This window comes from Convolutriloba macropyga, chromosome 15, assembly GCF_964194025.1.
Source record: "Convolutriloba macropyga chromosome 15, txConMacr16.3, whole genome shotgun sequence".
Lineage (NCBI taxonomy): Eukaryota > Metazoa > Xenacoelomorpha > Acoela > Convolutidae > Convolutriloba > Convolutriloba macropyga.
In genome coordinates, this window is record NC_134482.1 from 23946551 (window position 1) to 23966007 (window position 19457).

At 34.6% G+C, this 19457-nt stretch overlaps 1 protein-coding gene across 1 annotated transcript in view; it reads right to left on the reverse strand.

Moving 5' to 3' along the window:
* Window positions 1-18306, reverse strand: part of LOC142353950 (kinesin-like protein KIF17) — a 115238-nt gene extending 96932 nt beyond the window's left edge. The window contains exons 1-6 of the mRNA XM_075406183.1: window positions 18135-18306; window positions 17066-17657; window positions 10506-10669; window positions 9750-9871; window positions 3291-3536; window positions 2632-2860 (exon numbers count right to left, since the gene is read on the reverse strand). Coding sequence (XP_075262298.1) covers window positions 2632-2860; window positions 3291-3536; window positions 9750-9871; window positions 10506-10669; window positions 17066-17290 — 986 coding nt within the window. The 5' untranslated portion in view covers window positions 17291-17657; window positions 18135-18306. The remainder of the gene's footprint in view (window positions 1-2631; window positions 2861-3290; window positions 3537-9749; window positions 9872-10505; window positions 10670-17065; window positions 17658-18134) is intronic.
* Between the last annotated feature and the right edge of the window lie 1151 nt (window positions 18307-19457).

Genomic DNA, 19457 nt, shown 5'->3' on the forward strand with positions numbered 1-19457 from the left:
GCCCTTAAAAAATTAACTTTTGAGCAAAAATTTTTCTATTTTCAACAAATTTTTTAACAGCAAAAGAATTCCTATTTTTATAAGTTTGACTCCAATAAATCAATCACCAAACAAGAACAAATACATTAAAACCACGAAATTTTTGAGAAAAGCCTGGGTATCAACGCCATTAAACTCAATAGCTTTCAACGAAGCTCCTCGACGAGACTAAAAGGATGTTTGTTATACATATGTCATCAATAAGACATTAAGATAAGTCTTTGACTATGAGAACAACAACAAAAAATACAGGCATTATCCAAAAAATTGAAAAACGCGAGAAGAAAGTGTCGAAGCCATTTAAACCATAAGCTTTTCTGTGATAACTTTCAGTAAGATCCACTGAATGTTTTTTCTAATCCAAAGCAACTATCAATATTGTGTTACCATTACAAAAAAACCAAATTTACAAAAAATAACCAAAAATTATGAAAACCCGTGCATCGAAGTCATAACACCAGTAGCTGGAAGATAAAAACGCTAAATAGATTAATTTTCGTTGAAGTAGAGAGAAAGAAATGACAGACTTCTGACATTACTGAAACTGACTTGCAGTTCACGAAATGAAGTTAAAGATCGGTATTCGCGAAAAATCATTTTTAAAGTCCTAAAAGCCATTAAAATCAATAGCTTTCAACGGAAGTCAATAAACGACCTCATTTATGACTTGATTGGAGGACAAGGATATTTGTCATGCATATGTGTTCAATAGGACATAACAATAAGTCTTATGACTATGGAACCAACAATAAATACAGGCAAAACCAACTAGTCAGTAGAAAAATGCAAGAAGAAAATGTCAAGCCATTTAAACCATAAGCATTTCTCTGAAAACTTTATCCATGACCCATTGAACGTCTTCCCCATGCCAAAGGGAGATATCAAAGTCAAGATAATGTGACACGATTTCAAGAGGACTACGGAAACAACAAAAAATAAAGGTAAAAAGCTGGTTGAGGCATCGGCAGTGGATTCCCTTGCAGCATTGCTTTCAACTGAGTGATCTCTTGATACTGTCTCAACAACGCATCCTTCGGGTCCTCGTTTATCTTCGGCTTGTTCTTTATGTTCTTGGCATGATTCGCATACATAGGAGTCACTACGATTCGCAACAACCACTACCCAAGACTGCGTTTTTAAGAGCATTCAGTAGACAAAAGCAAATCAAGACTGACGTTCCTATCCTCTTTTCATGGAAATGGAATAATTATTTATTACTCTATTAATCTAGTAAATTAATGTATTAACCACTGCCAAAATTGCCACTTTTTAACAAAATCTGTACAATCCAGCGTAATGAAGAGATAACTCTTGATTTCTCATCTCGAGGGTATCTAAACACAGTTTGGACATTGGATTTAAAGAGTTTGTTCATAACTGAAATGCTAGTCTGGAATACAAGGATAATCAAGACAGCAGAACTAATATTTCCAACTAATATTAGACAAACAAGCTCGTTAATGTGCGTTCGCACATGATTTTCCGACCCGCGCTCATCTACATTTTTGAATTAACTGTCATTTGACTTACATTTTTGACAAAGAGATTTTTGAGTTTAAAAACAACGTTACACAACCAAATTAATAATTGAATTAAATAAAGCCATGCCTCATTACAACGAAATCTGCCATTAAAAAGACTACGAGAAACAAAAACAACAAAAAGCAAAAAACAAAAATTTTACGGCAAAAACTATCTAAATAGCACTTAGTAACAACGTCAAATTACAATCACAAAAAACCCTAACTACAGATTTACTTTTTCCTAACTACACAGCAGATGGAAAATCTTTAAAATGTATAATATCCTATACTTGATGACTGTTAGCAATAAACTGACTGTTTCGGGTAACAGCATTCATTCAATCAATCCTAAAAGCTTATGCGACAGGTCAGCATTTTACGACTACCTAAAGAATAAAAAAGAACAGGCAAAAACAACAAATTAAAAAAAATAGCGAGAAGTGTCTAAGCCCTTAAAAAATTAACTTTTGAGCAAAAATTTTTCTATTTTCAATAAATTTTTTAACAGCAAAAGAATTCCTATTTTTATAAGTTTGACTCCAATAAATCAATCAACAAACAAGAACAAATACATTAAAACCACGAAATTTTTGAGAAAAGCCGGGGTATCAACGCCATTAAACTCAATAGCTTTCAATGAAGCTCCTCGACGAGACTACAAGGATGTTTGTTATACATATGTCATCAATAAGACATTACGATAAGTCTTTGACTATGAGAACAACAACAAAAAATACAGGCATTATCCAAAAAATTGAAAAACGCGAGAAGAAAGTGTCGAAGCCATTTAAACCATAAGCTTTTCTGTGTCAAGCGAAAATTTTGCATAAAAAAGACACACACGTTTACAACAATTGCTATGAACTTCGTTCAAGAGCAATTAAAAACCTATTTTAGTATATAGTTCCTGCCCTACAAGTGGGGTCGGAGCAATTTGTTGAAAAATCAGATTATCGCATAAGTAATATAGATTTCCTCATTCAATAGACATCAATCGTCAATACTCTTCCATTGCCATTTTAATAAAGAACAGCGCTAAACTATTTTTTTGTTATTTTTCAGGAGCAACCTTAAAGTGCTGAGTGTCTCGTCATAGTTGTCTGCAGCGGGTGAAAGACAGGCGACCATGAGTGTCTTCGTGTTACCACCTAGTGAGTCCTGCAGAAGTCGAGTGAGTTTACTGTCTCGATATGGGATGTGTTTGGACTTGCCATCCACGAGGGCACTGATCACATTTCCCAGGGCAGACAGGGAAAGATTGATCTTAGTCGCTTCTTTCAATCGGTCCCCAGAAGCTCCTAAAAAGCATAACATTATAAAAAGTCGTGACAAAAGTGTTCGAAGAAAATATTTGAATGGACTTTGAAAGGAACTATTAATCTGTCGCGATTCAATAAAAGGATGTATCTCTTGAGAGCCTCCGTCGTCAGTACAAAGCATAGTGTGTATTTCATTAATTCTTGCTACTTATTAGCGAAAAGATTAGGCTTTTCTCATTAATGTTGAGTTACGTAGAATGAACTAATTCTCCATTCCGCCCCGCAAGATCCTTCTAGTAAAGTGGCTTTTATGAACACATACAAAATTGAAAGCCATCCCAAACTATATTAAGCAAAGCATCTTTGAATAAAGATTACATTTCTAGAGAATCCAAAATAATTGAAACTTGTGAATGGCAGCAATAAATACGGTTTTACATTTGCATCGAAGATAAGGTAAGGACCTAACCAGTCTTAGATTGCCGTTCGCTGCCAGCCAAGTCTACCAAGTTTAGCTTAGAAGCCACAAAATGCTCGCCAGTATCTCCTCCTGCCCCGACAGCCTCATCCATGATCTCAATGTTGATTGTGAATATAGAGTGAGAGCGAGAGGAATCCGCATTCATCAGAGTGGCTCCCACCGACCGGTTATTCCACCCTTTTGCCATCAGTAATTGGCACTCCTCTACGTTCCGTACCTCGTTCATCGACAAACCTGTTAACAGTCAAAACATTAAAAACGAAACACAAAAATTGCATGTGTTCTTACTTGATACATTTAAAAACTAGTATCCATTTCACAGGCGGCACTTCCGAGTTTTAGGTCAATCAAAACAAATTTTAAACCTGGAAGCAGCTTCACGCAGTCAAACATGCTTTTATCTGTAGAAGCCTTTATGGCGTGAAACTTCCGTCCATCGGTACCTTTTCAAGGACGAGAAATCAATTGTCAATCACCTATTTTTTTCGCAAATTCTCGTCCAATCAATCACAAATTTTCGAAAATATTTCAATTTTTTCTACAATGTAAAGCTATTGATAAAAGTGTTTCCTGAGAAAAAATTGCGTTACACAGCACTCGATCAGGCGAAACAAAAAATTACCATTTTCTGCCCATCAATCTGATGTAGTCAGTTTATCATCATTAGTTAAGTTATCAGTCTTCTTAAAGCAAGCCGACTGATCACAGTTGTCGTTTTTAGGTAATAATTATAATCCTTAAAAGGTCATTTTTTGATCTATATCGTAAAAAAAATCGTACACATGAAAAATTTGAAACCTCAATTTTTTCGCAATTACAGAAAAGTCGAAATATTGACCCTTCCCTATTAAAGCACTAGAGAAATATGCAAAATTGTAGCTGGCAAGTACGTTCTTCTGAAAACTTTCTGCACGCAAACATTTGAAAAAATGTTTGAACGCAATTTGTACCTCAACTTTTTAGTATTTTTGTGCAAAAATAAAACTTTACGAAAGCATGAAACTAATAAATTTTTGTATGAAAGCCAAAAATTCTACCATCTGTTATGAAGAATTTAATCGACAAAACACCGACCGAAATTCTCTCGAACATGCAGTCTAAGAATTCTATGGTAGCCTACCACCTCTGACTGGCTGTTGAATTCTGGACAAAAATTTATAAAGGTGCATGAAATGTTATTATTAGAAACTATTATAGACAACTAAAATGATGCAGTTAACTTAAAAATAACCGACTAACGCCAGGCGAGTTGCTCTCAAACGACCGGCGAGCAGTTGGCTCCGTCAGTAGCTAGCCACGCTTTAGGGAGACCAGCTTTAGCTTAATTGAAGGTGCGTGAGGTTAGCACAGCGGGTGAATCGTGAACAAGAAAGAAAAGGAAAGAAATCCACCGAGAGAAAGAGAGAGAGAGAGCTATAATATTTTCCATTATGAGGTTCGACGCTCCAACTTCCAGTTTTCTAGCCTTGTTAGTAATTAAATCATATAGAAAAACTAAAAAGTGCAAGCAAAATTTGAAAAGTTTCCAGATTTCGCACTTCTGTCATGTGACCCATCTATAAGACATAAAATATGAAAAATTTTGCTGGCCGGTAATGACCATGAAAATCAGAAAAGGACAAAAATATTCAAACTTTGAAAACAATTGCAAATTTTAACAAACTTTCAAAACACGTTAGATTAATATCTTCAGAACCATTTCAATAAAAAATTGAAAGCAATTCCTTTAACTCTAGAAACTATGCAGCAGTTTATTGCCAAACCTTGGAGGAGGTCCCTGGGCCCCTCTTGACGAAGATCAAAAAATGTTTAAAAAATTATTCAAAATAGAAAATTGAGAAATTTAAAAAGCTTAAATTTGTGTTATTAAAATCTTTAAAAACGTTCCATTACATCTAGAAACAATGCAGTAGCCTACAATCCAAACATAGAGGAGGTTCCTCGGCTCTTGAGGCTCGAGAAACCTAAAAAACGACAAGAATTTCAAAAAAAACTAGGAAAAATATACAACATATAAAAAACAATTGCTAGTTTTATAAAAAAAATCTGTAATATAAAGTTGAAAAATATTCTATGGCTAATAAAAATTTTCACTAACTTTTTATTAAGCCCAAAAGAAGGTTTTCTGATTCCTGATGCTTATAAAAACTGAATAATGGCAATAAATACAAAAAATTAAAACGCAAGTTTTGTCAAAAAACTGCTAAAAATCATGATTTTGAAATCTTGAAAAACAATCCGTTACATCTAGAGACAATGCAGTTACCTATAATGAAGCTCTAGTGGAGGTTCCTTGAATATTGAGGCTGGAGAAAACTAAAATGACAATTTTCAAAAATCTCGAAAAACTATCAGTGATTAAAAAATTGCTTTATAAAGAAAATTGTTAAAATTTGTGATATTAAAAAGTTGAAAACTACTCCATGGCCAATGAAAAATTTCCAGTAACATATTATTAAACCCCAAAAGAGGTTTTCTGAGGCTTGAAAAACCTGAATAATAGCAAATAGAGAAAAATTGGAAAAAAATGCGAGTTTTGTCAAAAAAAGCTAAAAATCGTGATGTAAAAATCTTCAAAAACAATCTGCTACATCTAGAAACAATGCAGTAACCTACAATCAAGCGCTAGATGAGGTTCTTTGACCCTTGAAGCTGGAGAAACCTAAGAAATGACAACAAATCAAAAAACCTGAATAATGGCAATAAATACAAAAAATTGAGAAAAATGCAAGTTTTTTTTTTAAAAAAGCTAAAAATCGTGATGTTAAAATATTGAAAAACAATCCATTACATCTAGAAAAATGCAGTAACCTATAATCAAGCCCCCTAGAGGAGGTTCATTGGACCTTGAGGTTGGAAAAACCTAAAAAATGACAACCATTTACAGAAAACTGCTAGTTTTATCAACAAAAATTGTGTTATTAAAGAGTTGAAAACAATTCCATGGCCAATAAAAATACTTCAGTAACTTATTATCAAACAATTAAGGATTCTCTAGGGCTCTCTAGACCCTGGGCTGGAAAAACTTGAATAAAAATGACAAAAAATTGAAATTTGCACGTTTTGTCCAAAGAAATGCTAAAATTCCACATGTTAAAAGGTTGAAAACTTTTCTATTACCAACAGGAACAGCAGTAAAATATTATCAAGCCCTAGAGAAGATTTCTTGTTCCCTTGGGCTGAAAAAAAAACCTGAATAATGACAATAAATTTTAAAAATGGAAAAAAGCAAGTTTTGTAAAAAAAAAAAAGCTACAAATCTTGCTGAAAAACTCAAAAAGCCAAAACTTTTTTGAAAAACTTACGAAAATTAATATAAATTTGCATGTTTCTGTTTGGACTAACAAACCATATAGCTCTAAAAATGGTCATAAAAAGTACTAATGTCTTGCAAAAAGACTTTTATCAACCTTAACCAGCCTCAATTTCAGACTGGTCCAACAAAAAAATTCGAAAAATGACGAAAAGACAAAAAATTGCAACAATTTGGGCTCAAACACTCCTAAAAATGACCTTTTAACCTTGAACTACGGCCTTCCCCGTAGCTTCACCACACCAAGCACTTAAAAGACTACTAAACGCGGACAACGGCTTCTAATAAAACAATGCGTGCTGGGCGCTACCTGTTGATTGCGTTTTTAAGGACTAAAAGTCCAATGGGTCAGACAAAAAACCGCATAAAGACCAACAGTACTAATATAATTGCTACAAACTTCATTTGAGAGCAATTAAAAGATCCACTTTACTTAAAACATAGCTGGCAGACTGCAAGAAAATATCTTCGTAGATGTGCAGTCTTAAAAATACAGTACAAAAAGGCAGAACAAAAAATTACTCTCTTCATTAAAGGATGAGATGTTATATTTTGATTGAGAATCCGGATAAGTTATTGCTGCCTCTATTAGCTGCTCTCTCTCAAATAAACTTCAATTAGAGTGACAAACACCCATTTGATCTTATCTCTTCGAATGAAAGTAAACAAAAGTCAATTTCAACGTGAGGAAGTCATTTTTGAGAGTCAGGTAAGTCGTGTGACCAAAAAATTAATCACTCTAGTGACGAAAAAACTCGCCCCACTAAGAGCGAAAAATGGCGTCACGCATGCATTGCACGAACGAATGACCAAAAAGCAGATTTGAATTTGTTGACGTCATATGGTCGTAAAAAAAACTTGACGACGAAAAAAACATAGGACAATTCCTGACGTACAATTCAAAGAATTTTCATAGACTTCAATTAGAGTGAAAAACATTCATTTGACCTTATCTCTTTGAATTAAGGTAAAGAAAGGTCAATTTCAAAGTGAGGAAGTCAAAGTGAGGTGAGTCACCTGTGACCAAAAATTTAATCACGCGAAAGAACGAAAAAAAAAAGCGCTCCACTAACAATGAGAAATGACGTCACGCACGCACTTCGGTTGAAATTGCATGAACGAAGGAACAAAAAGCAGATTTGAAGTGGTTGTGACGTCATATGCTTGTAACAAAAATCATGAAAAATTAAAAGAGAGAAGGCAAATAATAGCCACAGCTACCGCTGTGCGGCTTTTGAAAATGAACCAATTTTGTCACAATTGCATAATTCCAGTAAAAGCCGTCAATTGAGTTCAGGTGCTTAAAGCTTGAATGAGTAAGCAATTATCAGAAAAGATCGCCCAAAAATTTAATGATCAAAGAGTCATTCACGAAGTCAATTTTGTGAAGCAGAAGTTTTGAGTTACACGCATACAACTATAAAGATTGCTTTCATTTTGATCTATGAGAAATCAATAAAAAATAATTTGGCATTGTGTCCAAAGCATTGCTTAGGATTCAGTTATCGAAAAGTTCACCCGTATCAAAGAAAAAAATGAGTGATATTATAGCCCAATATAGTTTATAAATGTCGTTACGAATTTTCTTTTTCTGGCTGAACTACTAATTGCTCAATGTTATATAATCTTAAAAGAACAGGTGAATGACGCCTCGTGTATAACTTAAAAATGCTCAATTAAAATCTCTTTCATTCGAAATGCAAATTTTTCAGAAAAACTCGATTATTTGAATGCAAATATTTGATTTTCTTTACCAACTTTTTCACTAAGCGATAAGGAAAGGTGGATAATAATATAAATTTTCTTTGCGGTGCATGATTTGCTTCAAGATTTTGTTACAAATGAATTGGAACTCTTAAAACTCTTGGACATCTACATCTTTAAACATAGCCATCGCCGGTCATTTGACAGCAAATAGCTCTCAAATGACCGGCGATGTTGGCTTTAGTAGCAACCAGATGAGCTAAAGGATGCTATCATTAGGGGCGACAAAAGCGTTAGGGGGCCGGACGACAGGAGAGAGGGGATCAAATAGCGTGTGTGTGTGTGTGTGTGTGTGTGTGGGGCGTGGGAGGGGTGACTGAGGAGCAGGGGGTGATGGCTGGGCTGGTGAACCAAACTTTTAAGATTCAGAACCACCCTTCACACCACAAAATTGTCTCAAACATTTTTGATGAAAAACATACTTAGAGTCGAGTAAGGCTCTAAGAACCCTTAATACCTTCTGGGTTTACCTGTTTATCCAATTTGGATGACCAAAAGTCAAAAAGCCCGAACCTCAAATCGGTCAAGAGAACAATCACATAGAAAAGACCACAAGACTTATGATCACAAACTTCATTTGAGAGCAGTTATCATTATGAGTTGCAAATATCAACGCCCTCGCCAAAATGAAACAGCAAAACCGGATTAACAATATGAAACATAACTGACAGAAACGTTGGACAAATATCTCTCAAACGACTGGCGAGCAGTTGACTTCTTCAGTATCCAGCTGCGGCACTGATAGGCTAGCTTAAGCTAATTGAGAAGGGTGGGCTGGAGCAGTGGGGGAGATGGACGAGGAGGAGCGGGGGGGGGGTCCTGGGAGTTCAAACTCTAAGATCTGCCCTCACAACTCATGCCTCCTCAACAGTTGTCTTAATTTTCCTGTTGAAACACTACCAAATCTTGTTGCTTCAATTTATTGCTTAAGTCCAGGATTCTGGTGGCTTGGAAAAACGGTTTTCTTAGAGTTACGAAATATCCTTTTATCGAGTCCTTGGTCTGCCTCAATCATACTAATGAAAATGAAGTCTTGCTTATTCCTGTAAGCTTGAATGGGAATCGTGGCAACAAATGACCGACTCTTGCAAAATCTTATATTTACAAAAATTAAATCTGACAAGATTTTTTTGATTCTACACTTAGTAAGGCTTTGAGGACGAAAAAGATAGCGTTTTGGCATGGAACTTGCAAGACAATTCAAGCGTAATGTTTTTCAAAATAACCATGATTTCCCATCAGATTTTTACAAGACTCGTACTGAAATGCACAAGCTTAAAGATGCCCTAATCCGAATAACTACGGGTCTTCCAAGATGGCTATTCTGCGATGTCAGAAGCAACAATTGAAACACAGTAACTTCGACTTACCGTGCACATAAACTCCTTTCTCCGGGTGTTCTTTGAGGTCGAGTTGTTTCTTGGCATCTTTCGACAGCAAATCCCTCACTTGTTCATTGTATATCTCTAGGTACGAGGCGTATACAAGGAACCTACAAACAACAAAACATTCTTTCACAAACAATGCATTTTGGATACAGTAGATCTCAAAATATAAATCGTAATCTCAAATTGTAAGGTCAATTCAATTTTGGAACTTCGGATGCCCAAAAGTAGGTCTCATCAATTTCATTTCACAATTTTGACTGAGTATGGCTTTAACGAATGGAACAAAAATTGTCAACAGCTGTTTAAATTACGTTCAGCAAAATACGTTCAGCAAAATTGCGTTTTATTTCCTAATACAGCATTGTGTATTACCTAGATCATGGTTAATCTCCCACCACATTTCATTTAGCAAGCTAATCGTTCCGACCCCCTCTTGAGGGGGGGGGGGGGGGGGGGACTATATACAACTGTTTTTTGTTCAGTCAATTGCAGGGAGCTGTGAGTGGTAGCATTAAGGCCCGTCCAGCGTAGAATATGGAATTAAAAACATTTTGAATTTCGTTTTCTAGTTAAATTTAAAAATGATCGAGCATCTCAATCTAAGGAACATTGCTCGTTTTATATCACTGAAGCTTCATCTCTTCCTCTGTATATATTTTCGGACTGTCTCTATCTATTCGTATTTCCGTATTTTAGAGTTGTTGAACTATCTAAAGAAGTTGACATTATATCATTTACCTTTTGTTCTTAGCAATGGCGACTGCCTCAAATATGTGATCAAACGCCCTGGGAATGATTCCCCGTTGCGTGACAGGATCTGGGATTCCTTGCATTGAGAATGACTTCCCACAGCCAGTCTGTCCATATGCGAACACAGTACCATTGTAACCTTCCAGAACATTCTGTAAAAGCAGTTAACTGAATTTCTTCAATGGTCAGCTGTTAGCCCGATCAAAAAATGACCCAAATAAAATCGTGCACAACACTCACTGATCTGAAAACATAGTCCACGTTATTTTGGCAACTTCTAAGGTAATCGTTGAGATCTAAACAGTACTTAAGATAGGTACAAAAAATTGGAAAACACGTAAAAATGTTCGACAAAAATTATGATAAAATCCCACCAAAGATTGTAATCTTCTATACCTAAAATGAGTATGTTGAAAATTATATTAGCTACCTGACTGACTAGCTTTGACTAAATGTCTCTCAAAGACTTGTAACCTGCTTTAACATGAGGTTATAAACTCACTACAGGGCCTCGAAAGATGGTATTGGATGTTACCATCTGATCACTTAAATTATTTAAATTGAGAAGCGAGAGCCTTTCAACGCATGCAGTAAAATTGCAGCCAAGTAGGACACGCAATTGAGGAGACATGGAGGAAAACTAGACCAACGATAAAACAACACAGCCGGTAGATTGCCCGAAAATGGCCGCGATAGACGCTTGTGCCTTCCATGAATTGAAACAAAAGAAATGAGATAGACAGATCGACCACCAGTCCTTCAATAGACCACTAGACTTTTTGGGTTAGATTTGGTCTGTCAATTTTATGACAAATACGGTCTATAAGGAAAAAGCCCTAGAAGAGCTTTTTGAAAATTGATATTCGAAATTAAAAACTCAAGAATAATACTCAAGAATTAGGGCATATAAGTTTGGCACTACTTAGATGCGCAAGTTCCATTAGCAAGTTCAGAAGTCATTTTTTAGTGGGGTAAGTCACGCAATTGACTTAGAAGCAGAAATGACGTCACGCACACAAATTTAAACTGCGAAGTAGTAGAAGTCATTGAAGTCCTTGAAAAAGTCAATTCCAAGCAGTCAGGTCGTAAGAATCATCGATGGAGACGACGAATTTAAAAACATAGCAGAACAAGTCCTGAAACACAATTCAAAGAACAAAATGAAAAACTTAGAAGTACTTTACCTGACCAGCAGATCAACTGAACAATGCAAGCCAAAACACAAACAAAATCATCTAAAAAATTGAGAAACTAAATCAAACAAACTAAACAAAAACATACTTATTGCTAAAACTCTTGAAGCTTTTACCCCCTTAAGAAAAATTTGATCCCTTTAAATATATTTATTTCAAATATATGTTCACGACCAAATTTAGTTTTTGAAATCACACCAGTATTATATCTGCATGACCTGAAAAAAATTCATTGGCCCTTGAAACTCGAAAATGACCGAAACACTAAAGAAAGCAATCGCAAATTTAAATGAATTGTTGATGAAAATCGTGATATAAATACCTTCAGAATAATTTCTGTGTCTCGAGAGGCTATACAGTAACCCAATTCCAAGCCCTAAAAATTCATGGGCTCAAAGATCGATAGGCAATAATTTATAAAAATTTCAAATTTCAAACAATCGAAATTCGTTCCATTAAAATGTTGAAAACCATTCCATTGACCTCTAGCAACTATTTAATAACGTACTATGAAACCCTGGATGAGGCTACCTGGCTACTGAGGCAAAAAAACAATAAAATACAAACATTTCGAAAAAAACTTGAAAAAAATTGCAAATCTTATCAAAAAAATTATAAAATTCGAAGTTAAATTGTTGAAAACAAATCTATTGAAACTAACAACCATGCAGTAATTTTTTAATTACACCGTGGAAAAGGTTTTCTGGCACTTCAGAATGGACAAATATCAAAAATTGACAAAAACTTTAGAAAACCTAAAAAAATTGCAAATTTTATCAAAAAATAATGCTGAAATTCGAGACACTAAATATGGAGAACCAAGCCATTATTACTAGAAACTATGCAGTGCTCTATTACCAAATCTCAAAGGAGATTCCCTGGCCCCAGAAGCTGGAAAACTGTCAAAAATTTTCAAAACCTTGAAAAAATTACAAAAATTAGTATCATTTTGCGAGTTTGTGTTTGTAGTACCAAAACATATATCTCATTAAATGGTCATGACAAGTAATTTTGTCTCGCAAAAGGCCTTCATCAACTGTTAAAAACTTCAACCTAAGACTAATCAAACAAAAAACTCAAAACAAACACAAAAAATTGCACCATTTTGAGCCCAAAAACTCTTTAGAAATGACCTTTCAACCTTAAATTAAGCCCATCCGAGCAGCTGCACCACTCTAAGCACTCAGAGGTTGACTAAAACCCACTTTGGGCCTCTAATAAAACTTAATGCCCGCTGGGCTGTACCTGTTTAACCCGTTTTGAAAGATCAAAGTCATTGAAAAATGTGTGAACACATCGTAAAAAAACACAGCGCCCCAATACAATTCAAATTCTTCGAATTCTAAAAAAAAATAGCAGGACAAGTCTTGACGTAAACTTCAAAGAATTTTCATTGACTAAACGAAAAACTAGACCTAGAACGGACGAGTGAATTGGGAAAACCATTTGTAAAAAAAAGGACAAAAAAATTTTAAAAAGAAAATGTCAAAATGCCGCATGTGAACAAAAAACACTAACGAGAAATTTAAATTTAGTTAAATAAGCCAGGCCTGGAATAAACTATCAATGGACTGGGAAAAACATTTAGAAAAAAATTGATAAAAAATCAAAAACAACAGTAAAAATCAAAGTGAAATTGCCACATGTGAACAAAAAACTACTAGAGAGAAAGCGATTTTTTGTTCAAACACCGTTTTCTCACTCTACTTTAAATTAGAGCGAAAAAAATTCGCCATTTGAAAGACAAACAAAACAAGAAGGCCATGTCATGTGTGCTGGCAGAATGTTCCGACCCGAGCTCATCTACATTTTTGACGCAACTGTCAACTAAATGAAGAAATGTTTAAAAATAGATGTTTGAATTTATAAAAATGGGTACAACTTATTTTTACTTAACTGCAAAGAGGTTCGGACAACAAGTCACCAAAAGGAGAAAAAAGAGGCGATGTTCAAAAATCCATCACATTTTTAAACCAAAAAATTTAAAGTCAGGAGAATCATTACCTTCCAACTAAAAATTTCTTGATAAATTTACTTAAATCCCTAAGAAACCAATAGGACATGTCTTTTATTAGACTAAGCCATAGAACCGGACTAGATGCAGAAATACTCAAAAAATAGCACTTTACGAAAACACAACGTATTGAAGCCATTGAAACCATGTTCTATAATCATAAAACTTTATTTTATTATTCCAGCGATCATTATTAATATTCAAGTTAAAAATAAACCGAACGATCAAATATGTTCATCTGGGTCTCTTTTGAAAATCATTCAGATCTGTTAATAAAGCGAAAACGCTATAAGACATGAACAAGAAGCAAATATTGACCATTCACCTTTTTTTCTGAAAACGCATATTGTTGAACAAACAAAACATCAATATTTATGTTAATATTTAAAAACAACAAAGAGAACACGATCTCTCAATGGTATGAATAAGTTACGCGTTGACAAAACAACAACAAAAACTGAAAACTAAAAAAAATACAATCTTGCAAACAAAGAATATCATAAACTTTGAAAAATTAAGCTATCAGCTGACAGCAATGAATATGTTCATTTACACCTCAATAGGTGTAAATGAACATATACAACGCTCGCTTCTTAACACACGTTTATGTCTTTTTTATAGTTTTTTTTTCATGACCAATGGGATCCTTATTATTGTAATACTGTGACTTCAAAAACACAAATATAAAACTTTTAAAAAATTACAAATTTATGCAAAAACCACAAACACGGCAATCTAATGAGATCTGCCATTAAGCAAAAAATTTGTCATCAATCACCAGAAAAATTATGACCATGATAACAACAAATACAGGCGAAAGTCAAAACTTCAGTAGAAAAGTCGGAGAAAAAATGTTGATGCTATTAAAACCATAAGCTATTTTCTGAAAACTTTATCTATGTTCAATTGAACGTCTTCTCAAAGCCAATGGAAACCGTCAAGGTTAATATAAGTTGATAAGATATGAAAAAGAAACAAAATTAAAAAAAACATCAAAATAAAAAATATAAAAATTTGTAGCATCGAAGTCATAAAACCAATAGTTAGAACAATAAACCAAACCAATTCAGATTTGGTTTCAGTAGAAAGTATATGGCTTCTGTCATTAGTGGGACTGAAATATAAGTTCACATGAATAAGTTTAAAATTGGTATATAAACAATTTTTTTTGAAAAATAATTTTTAAAGCCATAACAGCCATTAGATTTCCATTCAGAGCACTAAATAAGTTCACTTAACCATAGGACTACAAATTACATTTTAAAAAAATTAAAATTTTAATAAAAATTACAAAAGTGTAAGCAAAAAAACATGAGGTATTCCTTGAAAACAAATTATTTGTTCATTGGGCCTCATTTGATTGTAAATGAGGTTTGTCATTAATGAAATCTGCGTATGAAAAAATACTATATGATTAAAAGAAAAAAGCTCTCCAATGGATTTCGATTTTTTTAATATTAAATTTCCCGATGAGACTAAAACTAGCCCTTTTTATTGCCTTTCGTCTATTAGGAACATAAAATTGTTTCATTTTTTAGAGTGAAATCTAATTTTGATAGAAAATATCTTAATTTGGGCAAAAAACACGCCTAAAAGTGATCAAAATCATTCCAAATATCACGTGTTCACACAAATATTTAAACCTCGATATCACCCCAAAAAACGAAACTAAAAAATCTTCAAATTCTACGCTGAAGGCCTTTTAATGACTCCACTCACATTTCTCTACGATATATAAATCAGCCAAAAATGACTGAAAAAAAACTGAGTATATAGCCCCCAACCCACAAGTGGGGTCGGAACAATTAACGTTCTGAAGTAACAACTTAACTACGGTTGTGAGCAGCTGCAGTTTTCAGATTCGTTCAAAAAATCATTTGCTTGATTCAGTGCAGTTGTTTTAAAATAATTAGTTTAAAACCATGTGCTTTGACTGCCCGTTGAAGCTTCTCATATCTTTTATGAAAATTTTCAACATAGACAGCAGATTGCCGGGCAATAACGGCGCAATTAAATATTCAAACCCTTAGTTAAAAAGGAGCATCAAAAAGAAAACCAAAAAGCTAATCAAAGTTCAAACACTTGTTTTTGGAGTAATTTAGCCTTAAATTTAATTAGCTTATATAACGTCAATTGAAAATCAATTCAAATTCACATTCAATTGAGTTCAAAAGTAATCGAACGATTGGACTTAAAACCTACAAATAAGCTATCTACTCTACTTCAATATATTTCGATTTCGACGCAAAAAACAAGAAAACACAAAAAGGCGAATATGTTATCTTCTTTTTGGCAATTCACAACAAATTGCTACTCACAAATATTTATCAATAAATTGCAAGATTATCCGATCACTAAATACAACAGCATGATAGATTAAATCAATGAAAATGATGAATATCGAGATAACCGAAGAGAAATGATGACAAGAAAAACTAGATCTGTTTACATCTTTAAAAAATCTCAAAATTCGCAAATTACCACGCCCCAATATTTATTCAGCCGAAAACTCCCCATACCATCTCAACATGGACGGAGCAATAAACAAAAATAAAAACCGCCGAAAGCAAATGAAGCAAAACTTACTTTAATATTTGGTCCATATTGGCAAAAACTGTCCAATCAAGATTTCTACGAGGTGTTCTCGGTAACAAAATATGTATATCAATTCTGAATAAAGTATGAATATCATTAACACCCTAAAATTGATACGGATCAGACCACATTCAGAAAACAAAAAGATGAAATGCACCCAAAATCCACCACCCATACACTACATGAAACTCCAAAATAAATATAAAAACTGCTCGAAAGTATCTAAAACGGCATAATGACAAAAAAGCTGAAAATTGCATTTAGAAGTCTAAAATATGCTGAAAATGGTCAAAAATAACAATTACAATGGTCACGGTACTTGTTAATATTTGAGAACACCATTAGGTCCAAAAACATTAGTTGAAAGTAAAAAACTACTTGACATAAAACACTAACTCCCACGGGGATGCCATGTTAGGAAGTTAAAGCCAAAGCAGTTCCACATCAGACAGGATTTCCTAACATTACAAAACATTTCCAGAAGTGAAATTCGTCAGGTCAAGTTTAAAGCCCTATTGAACACATACAAATCTCTCCACTTTTTGTTCTTTTTGTTCGGCATTTTTGTTCTTCCTCTTAGGAGATTGCATGGCTTATGATATTCTCGTAAGAAACCAATTATAAACGATCATACCGACGTTTTTGCTAAGACAAAACTACCAACACTTTCAACAAGTTGTACCCCAATAACTGTTACCAGCAAATTAAACCAGTTGCATTATTTTACAAAGCACCCAAGGACAGACCTCAACTAAGTCAAAGCACACATCATTGTAAATCTGTTCAGTTGTGCTCTCTGTGAAGTAGGCACCATCAAACGTGAAATCTTTCGGAGGGTCACCGGGCGCATCCGGGTTCACAATGGTGCACTGGGTCTGTGACGTCATCGACACGACCTCCTCGCAACCCAGATTCTTTTCACGTGAGTTCATAGGCCGACAACGCACGATAACTTTAACTGCCTCCGCCATAACTGATGTTCTTTCTACACTTTTATTCAAGTAGAAAAACAAAAATCAGTTTGAAAAAGACGTTTAGGAGTAAATTAATAGTATCAGATAAAAAGCACTAATGGAGAAACTGATCAAGCAATAGCAAGCTTAGGGAACATAATCACTGCAGGCAAGTAATGGAATATGGCAAGTAAAATTTAAGCGCGGGACTAATTCCGAGAAACAAACTTTTCTAGGAACTCTCTGCTAGTTAACTTCAGAGCACCAATACATAGCTCTAGAACTGTAAAATCAAAAGGTTTGAATTAAAAAGTCAAGTAAAACTGAGATAGAAAATACGCTGCCACTAACGAGAGACATTTTGGCAGGTAATAAATTCTGACTTCTTTGGAAAAACTCACAAAGCGAATCTGAACTACTCTTGCGCAGGACTATTAGGAGTCAAGATTCTAGAGCAGCTGGTTACGGCTCTTTCCCATTATAGCTCTCTAGCTTCTTAAGCCAGAACCTAAAGCCTAAAATCCCCTTGTGTTAAATAAATATAACTATGATGTGTGAACTGATTAAATAAATCTGTCTATTTACACTCATTTAACACTATTAAAAAACATCGATCGAGTATTATTAAAACACTTTAAAAAGAAAAAGTGGTCTTTACCATTATAGCCCCGACATACAACAAAATAATAGCCCCCGCACAACATTACAGCCCCGCTAAGGCTGCAGTAATGGTATACGGTGATTAATGGCGGGGCTTGGGCTCAAAGACGTGATTTTTATTTGTAGAAAAAGAGAAAAAGGGGGGTTAATGAGAAAGAACCGATATAAATCGGTTGAGTATTCCCTTAGAAGAAGCACAGACTGTCGAGATTATGACCCATGGTTTACATTGAGGTTTTTTAGACAAAGGTGAAAGCATTAATAATATAGAAAGAGAAGGCGAACAGAATAAACAACAGAGGGGATTGGATTAGACTCAACTGCGCAACTAAGCAATGGCTGTAAGCGTGTTCATGGTATTAGAGTGTCTTAAACCACAAAACTCCCTATGTCAAAAACAGGAGCACGCACGCTTGTTCCCACAGGCAGGTGTTTCATAGCCTCATCAACTATGCATTTCCTATATGCATTCATATTGAAATAATTAAAATGCTGTTAGTGGTTTGAAACTGAGATGCTCTCTCTCTAAAAATACAACACATGGCTTTATCGGCCATATAACATACTACCAAAATAATAGGTTAAATAGAACCAACTAATGTCCTAGATCTATGCAGAAACTCAAAAAATGTCATCGAACGTAAGCTTAAAATATTTGTACGCTATTTGGAAAACGCTTGCATAACAGAAATCAACCGGAGTAAAAAAAAACTGTTTCGAAAGGTCTTCTATATGTTCTTTACAATTAAAAAGAGAGTTCAACGGATTCATGGATAAACATCACAACTGTCGTCTGGGTTCAAACACTTAACTTCGGAGAGCCAAGCTGCCAAAAAATTCGGCGATGAAGATTGTAGACATTAAAAGCAAGCTTGTAATTGGGTTTTAATATATTTTTTTGGTTAAAACTGCCCACGTAACGGTTCGGCAAGAAAGTGCTAAAGAGGGTGAAAAGTTGTCAGTTTTTTGCATCCCCCATTTTGCTCTTATTTCACGCGTATATTTTCAAAAATTGGAAAAAAGTGAAACCATAGTTTTGTGCGCCGAATTGTTCAAATTGCCTACTACTAAGTCGATTAGTTGTTTTCATCTTCAAAAAATGAATGATCTGCTGAGCGCAGCAATCTTTAAAAGGGCAGAATGAAATGTGGATAACCGACTTTTGGTTTTCGAGATACTTGTAGCGCATCGACTTGTAAGCATTTGAGCGCGGGAAAATGCAAAAGGCGTGAAAGGTCAGAAGGCTTTGCCAGCTGTTATTTTTTAATCCATTACCCTATAACATGATGGCAAAAATTGGCTCTCACAGCTCTGAAAAAAGCAATCTTGGAAAACTTTGATGATGAAAAACCGCCATCATTTCGCTAATAAGGGATTCTCACTAATTTTCACGGTCCTAGAAAACTAATTAGAAAATGGGGAATTATTTCCTTCACCACCCTGTAATCGGAAACTGTAAGTTGGTATACATACGAAGCACACCAAGAAAAATTGAACGCAAATACCCATCCTGATAAAGACATAA